Below are 7409 nucleotides of genomic sequence, written 5' to 3'. Positions count from 1 at the left end.
TGAAAAAAGTAAGTGACTATTGGGATAAGTCAAGGGACACTGGTAAATGGAGAATTTTGAAGGTACCAAATTACAGTGAAAAGACCCCATTGAAAACCCAAGCTAAAGCTCTGGAAGCTATTCTGGGAAAGAGGAAAATTTTGACTTCGACCTCGAATGATCTACTAATATGGGGGAGAAACAACAAGGGCATCTTTAACCTCAAAGAATCCAAAAGAGTAGCCACGGGACTTAACTACCCAAGCCTTAACAAGACATGGAAAGACCTATGGAACAACCCACACAGGACAAAGATCAAATTGTTCAAGTGGCTGATTCACCACAAAAAGATTCTAACTTGGGAAAATCTCAGAAAGAGAGGTTTTACTGGTCCATCAAGATGCCAATTATGTGGCCTGCAGGAAGAAACTATGGATCACCTTCTCAACCTCTGCTCTTTCACCTCAACCTTATGGAACTGGGTGGCCCATATCTTCAATCAGACAGACAGGAACGAAAATGACATCACTGATACTTTAAAGAACTGGAGGAAGGACTTCTCGGATAATGAGACAGTAAACACAGCTTGGACTCTGATTCTAGGATTTTTGATCTGGGATGTTTGGAAAGAATGTAACAACAGGATCTTCAAAGATAAATCTGGCTCAGCACAAAGTATCATAGCACAGATCCTAAAACAACTCAAAGAAACTGTCAATGCCCTTCGGAAGCAACCTCCTGAGAAACCCCCGGGTCATCAGGACGCTCACATTCTAGAACTGTTGGGGCTCCAATCACATGTCCCTCAAGGCATAAATAAGACAGCAAGCCACACATCAGAAGGAAAGGCTTTCTCGAAACCCCCTCCCCAGGGCTTTTTAAAATTCAATATAGACGGAGCCTCAAAAGGTGACCCTGGGGACGCTGGTTATGGATGACTCATAAGAGATGAAGAGGGCAATATAAAAGTCATCTTTCACAGTCATCTGGGGAGGGCCACTAACAATATGGCTGAACTCATGGCCATTGAGCAATGCTTAGAGATTCTGATTGAGTTCAATTTACATAATACAATCATCGAGGCAGACTCGGAATTAACAATTAATTCGGTCAAACGGCTAGGCACGGGCACTGCACTAGACAAAGTCTCGAGACACTGGAGACTTTTGCAGGTCTATTACCGAATTCAATCGCACCTAAGAATTCTAAGAACCCTTAGTTTTGTACATGTGCGCAGAGATGCCAACAGAGTAGCGGATTGGCTAGCTAATGAAGGGGTGAGATGCACAAGAGACAACAAGTGCTGCTTGTGGGAGTTCGTACCCGCAGGACAATTGCATGAGGGCTACCACACTCTGGCCCGCACAGACAGGGAGAATTATTAGTACATGAAGGGGAATCAACCAGTTGACCATTAAATAGATGGACGATAGGGGGAGCTTGGATAGCGAGCGGGCAGTCAGAAAAATTGTGACAATCTGCTCAAAGTTGCGAGGCATTGGTTCAAATGGGTGGCTCAATTGAATGGATGGCAGTGGGTGAAGTGTTTTCGTGTTTTCAGGCGTCAAAGCGGTTTCTGGGTTATCAGGTGTGCTCAAAACCCGAAGTGGTTTATTAGAAATGAACCCGATGCCACTAAGCGTTCAACATGTGGCTCTCGGAGGAGAGAGAATACCGCCTTCATCGGGCGGGTATTCCTCCTGCTTCTTCTTTGCCCGATATTTTCCTCAGCCGTTGGATCACGTAGCCGCAGATCAATGGCTTAGGTTTGATGTGCAGGTTAGTGGGTCTGGGTGATCCTTTTGCTTCCCCAGTGGACCCGAAATCTTTATTCTGTGGTCTCTATTTCCCCTCTTTGGGTCCGCTTAAAGTTTTTTCGAGTCCACATGTTTTCGTTCCGTTTTGACCCTCGACCGCTTGATCTCGGATCACGGTTTGGGCGGTGGAGGCGGTGTGTTTTGTTTTCTTCTTGGGCCCAAGGCCCGGTTCTCGAGACGTTGACTCTTTTCCCAAAGCTTGAAGTGATTGCTAAATTTTTTAGCCCTCTTCCTCTTTGGGTGCGATGTATTTTATGTAATATATTTTTATAGTGACAAGATAATAGAAGGACCTACTCTTGCTTTAGGAAAAAAAAAAAAAAAATTCTTCTTTCCAACAATTATGGAAGATATGTTGTAATTTTATGTAATGTAATTATAATGATTAATTTTATTTTTTATAATTTTAATCATCCACATAAAGGTACATAGCATTACATTACACAAAATAACATTACAATATCTTTTTCATAATAGGTTGGAATATATTTTTTTATTAATAATAGTGGTATGTAAATCAAATTTTCACAATATAGACAGTGTACAAAACTCGCCATGTAAAATATAATAATAAAAATTGATTTAGAATTTGAAATTAAATTTAATATATAACATAAATGAATATATTTATAGTGATTTAAAATGATGTATGTGAGACATGTTAAATGTTAACTTAATCAATTTCTCAAATCTCAAATCAATTATAAATATTCCACATACACCAATTCCAAAATGATAACAATTAAAATTATATTTTCCAAAATAATAACACTTACAATTATATAATAAAATTATATTCATTTATTATTGCATATAAAAGCTTATCTCTAAACTAATCCCATACCCACAGATTTGTAATCCAAAAATACTATTCTTAGAGCTCACCAGGGATGAAGCTTAGCATCCTAGTTTTTGAAGGATGCCTTCTTAATTATAAGATGCAATTTTTTTACCCACTTCGTAAATGGTGTAAGGCAAACATCTATATCTGATATTTCGGTACGGCAAGATCTTGAAAATATATTTTTGAAGGACTGAACAGCACTTAATCCTTTTTTAGCAGTAATTCTTTCCCTTTGGAAGCTAGTAAGCAAAAGCTCCATATTCAAAGAATTCCAGACATAAATTTATATTATATGGGATCCCAATCCTGGAAAATACACACTCAGATATTTCTTACCCCTTTTTAATATTATCTATTTTTAATAGTAAATATCAAACACCTATCCACCCAAATGTCAAGTGTGATGTGGATTGAATCGACTTTGATTTCTGCTGCAGTTCGGATATTGGATTTTTTTAAACGCAATAGGAAAGATTATTTTTTCCGATCAATTATTTTTAAAGAATATTTTTTAAATGCAAAAGGAAAGATTATTCCCCTTGTCCCAATGAACCCACACATGTAAAGAATTTATTTTAAATGCAAAAGGAAAAGATTATTCCCCTGGTCCCAATGAACCCACACAAGTAATCCCAGGAAGATAGATTAGTCCATCAATACTATGATTTCAATTGTGTACAACAGAGATACACTGCTATCAATTTAATATACAATATACCTCACGTATTTGATACGGGTCTGCCCATAAACTCAAAAAATAAGGAGTTCAAAAACCTTGAAAATTGGCCAAATTTTTAAGAAATTATTTATTCCTCGGAATTCAATGGGAGTTCCTGATTTAGAAATTCTTATATGATTTAATACAAAATACATTGTTTCGTAACCAGTAGGGAAGGAAGGTAAAATAATCCAAAACAAAAAAAAAAAGCTATTACATAATCACAGTAGAGAGTGAAAATATCAGTGAGATTATGTGCAAATCTATTTTAAACACCAAAATTTTAGAGGTCCCAAGACTTACAATCATATTGCAATTATTGATCAGGTAATTTTAAGTCTTATGTATTACAATCAGCCATAAAACTTCAGATAATAATAATCAATTGTATTTCAACAAAATTAACCATAACATCCCTACTAATTCTGAGATTAATCACAAAATTTTGATCTATTAATTTTGACATTAATCACAAAAAAATTGAGAACAGCGACGGCCATTTTTGGAAAAAAAAAAAAACAACTCAGCCGAACAGGCATCTTTAAAATAATGCACAAAGATTATAACAAAAGCAGAGAGAAAGCAAAGCATAAGCTATTAGTTGGAGGAGAGATACACCCAGTTGCAGTGGCAAAGTACCATGTAGTAGCTAGGGTTGAGTTGTTTTTAAGTCTGATTTCTTAAATTTTTAGGGCAGAAAAATTTGAAGTGAAATTTTGATTTATGTTATTTAATTTAATTTTTTTACTATATGAATTTAGCATTTTGAAAAAATTTAGGGCACTTCAATTGTGCAGATTACTCATCAAATTTGTGATTTCAATAAATTCTTGTCCAATTTAAAAGAAAAATAGACCAAAAAACCTACGGGATTTCAATAAATTTCAAAGACAACTCGGTTCAAAAGTTTGTTGTGAAAGGAAAAGAGCTGGAAATAAGGTGGAAATTGGAATTTGAACAAGCAAGAAGCAGGGCCATTACATATGCTAGATCAGCACAGTTACTGACTCCAGTTAATCAAGTTACCTCAAACTTGTTGCTGGTAATGACAGTACAAAATACAGATAAATCTTATTTGCTATGCTATAGATCCATAAATACCCCTAGCAATACATGCCTACCGTCATTCAAATAAATACATTATCCAACCATAAACATATACTACCCCTCCCATTTATCGATCTATAACCTAACAAATAAGGTCGCCCAGCCTGAACAATAGACCTATACTGCCCCTCCCATTTATCGATCTATAACCTACAAAATAAGGTCGCCCAGCCTGAACAATAGACCTATACTGCCCCTCCCATTTATCGATCTATAACCTAACAAATAAGGTCGCCCAGCCTGAAGCCTGGAGTCAACCAGGGCGCGCTGAGCGCTGAGTTTGAGAGATGTCAGAACTGGAAAAGGATGCCGATTTTTTTCATTTCGTAGAAAAAATAGCCTAAGCCTTTCAATTATTCATCTTAAACAATACACTTAAATTTCACCGAGCCCCTTGAAGAGAAATTTAATACTCAGATATAGACATGGGTTATGCGTCATAGACAGTACACCTAAATTTCACCGAGCCTGTTGAACAAAAGGAGAAATTTATTACTCAGATTTAGACATGGGTCATCTCACATTGTTACTGTTCATCTCAAACTGTTCACAGTTTCTGCAGTGACATGATTTCCGACACAAAGAGATCGAAGTTCCTGTGGGAAGATCCTCCCTCGGCGACCGCTGCTTTTGCAGCCTCCCTCAGTTCTGTCACACGTTTTCTCAACTCCCTGCCCTTTTCTTCCGCCATTAATGCTTTCACGATTGTCTCAACGTCATCTCTGGTGACCAGCCAGTTCTGATCGACTCTCTGGGGCGCCTCCAGAGCGATCTGGATTTCATCAACCACAAACTTTGTATTGAAGTGCTGCTCCGCGTAGAGAGGCCACGCGATCATGGGAACGGCCATCGTCATCGCCTCCAGCACTGCGTTCCAACCACAGTGAGACAGAAAGCCGCCGGTGGAAGAATGGCCCAGGATGCTCAATTGTGGCGCCCAACCCAGAATGATAATCCCCTGCTTCTTCTCCGCCATACGATCGTAGAATCCTTGGGGAAGAAAGTCCAGAGCCGACGAGAACACCTTCGATCCTGTGTCCGACGGCGTCCGCAGAACCCACACGAACTTCACCCCGCTTGCCTCCACTCCCATTGCCAGCTCCTCGATCTGTGCGGTCGATATGGAGTTCTCGCTGCCGAAAGAAATGTAAAGCACGGACGCTTCCGCCTGTGCGTCTAGCCACTGCAAGCACTTGTCTTCCTCTGTATTGACTCCCATCTCGAGCGCAGGGACGATCCTGCGGGGTCTGGGATTCTCAAAGCACTCCGAGGGGAGCAGAGGGCCGATTGTTCGCACAGTACCGTTGACCCTCTGAAAATGCTCCACGAACTCCGCCTCCAACTCGTAGAAGGTATTGGTGATGATCCTCCAGCTCTGCTTGTTGCCACGCCTAAATTCCAGACAGAACTTGTGCGTCCCGTTGTCGGCCGTGGCGTCTGGCATTTCTGGCAGCATCTGACGCCGAGTGAGACGAACTTCCCTGGGAAGCCCCGGGACAACATATCGAGCGGAAGCCGTGCGGGGTAGATTGCGAGGCAGAGTCTCCCACACGATCTGGTGGACAGACTCTCCGAACATGCCGCTGGCGTCGAAGCACACTCTTGGGATGTCAAACTTTTTGGCAACGCCGGAGGCCCAGCCGAGGAGCATGTCGGCAATCAGACAGCTAAGCGTCGGAGCCGCGGGAGAACCGCCACTGTTGCTTATTTCTCCTCCAAGAAACTGGTGGAGGAAGCGGTGGAAAGGTTCTTGCAGGCACTGGTTGGCAGCGAGTAAAGGAGGCAGCTCATGCCACTGAACGCTGTTGCTGTTAACCTTGCCCAGGGCCAACTCGTCTCTGGTGACCTCCATTTCCACCAAGTGGATGTCCAGCCCACTCTCCCGTGCGGCATCGACCTTCTTCCGCAGAGAAGAGATGTGATGGAAAGTGACAACGAAGGTAACAGTGAGGCCCTTAGCAGCGAGGTTCTTGGCGAGCTGCATGAAGGGAATGAGGTGGCCATGACCCAGCGACGGCAGCATCATCACATGATGATTATGAGCCTTCCTGCTGCTGGGCGCCATATCGATTCTATTCGTCTAGCAGTCTGTTATTCAGAAAAATTCAAACGCCGATGTGAGCCAGGATTCACAGAAGGGAGAGACTCAGTGAAATCCTTTAATGTTTAATAGAAGTAAGGCGCATAATAATTAATCATCTTCCGAGTTGGTATGATGTGATGTATTATCGTCACAACCACCAAACAAACCGATACGGAAGGCTTTACCAACATGACATGCCCTAAATATCAGACACATTTGCATCTATTTAGCGTATTAATTTTGGCAATCCACAGCGGTTGTGGATTTGTTTAGACCGTGGTCTAACGAGGCCTAAATTTCTCCAGGAAAATCATGAAAATTTTGAGAGGGTTTTGATGAAATTTTGAAATTTGGGAGGATTTTTGATGAAATTTTGAAATTTAAGTTACAGTTGTGAAGTTTTAAGATTTTGGGTATTTGAGAATTTTTTGATATGGCTAAATTTATTGTAAGAGAGGCTCTCTACAATTTAGTATAGGGGTAGATTCCACTTAAGAACCTATACATAAACATATAAACTTAATGTTTAGTATTTTTAAATTAATGTTGGCCCTATTTAAAAACACAATATAAATTTAAAATATAAAGAGGTTTAGAAACACTCAAAAAAGGTATGGTAAATAAATAAATCAGAGGTATGGTAAATAAATAAAAATATAAATAAGCTAGAGGTATCTTAAATAAATAAAACATTTTTTATATTTACTCCATAAACCTTTTTATATTTAAGAAAACTCAAAAAAGAGGTTTTATTTAGGTGAAATCTTTGGATAAAAAACCATGGGACAAATAATTGTTAATATAGGGCCAAATACCATATTTATAAAAGAGGTATAAAAATGTATGGTAAATAAATAAAAA

General features: G+C 39.7%; 1 protein-coding gene across 1 annotated transcript; it reads right to left on the bottom strand.

Annotated features, from left to right (window-relative positions):
* Positions 1-4936: 4936 nt before the first annotated feature.
* Positions 4937-6676, bottom strand: LOC149165782 (scopoletin glucosyltransferase-like). Its single transcript, XM_089431198.1, has one exon. The coding sequence runs from the start codon at positions 6528-6530 to the stop codon at positions 5013-5015; it is 1518 nt and encodes a 505-aa protein (XP_089287324.1). The 5' UTR covers positions 6531-6676; the 3' UTR covers positions 4937-5012.
* Between the last annotated feature and the right edge of the window lie 733 nt (positions 6677-7409).

The sequence above is a fragment of the Pinus tabuliformis genome, chromosome 5_1 (assembly GCF_031772625.1).
Source record: "Pinus tabuliformis cultivar Carrire ecotype Pingquan chromosome 5_1, CPIR1, whole genome shotgun sequence".
NCBI lineage: Eukaryota > Viridiplantae > Streptophyta > Pinopsida > Pinales > Pinaceae > Pinus > Pinus tabuliformis.
This window is presented reverse-complemented; position numbering and strand designations above follow the sequence as displayed.

Excerpts from the sequence above, each read along its gene's own strand:
- LOC149165782 (XM_089431198.1), bottom strand. The coding sequence starts at position 6,530 with ATGGCGCCCAGCAGCAGGAAGGCTCATAATCATCATGTGATGATGCTG.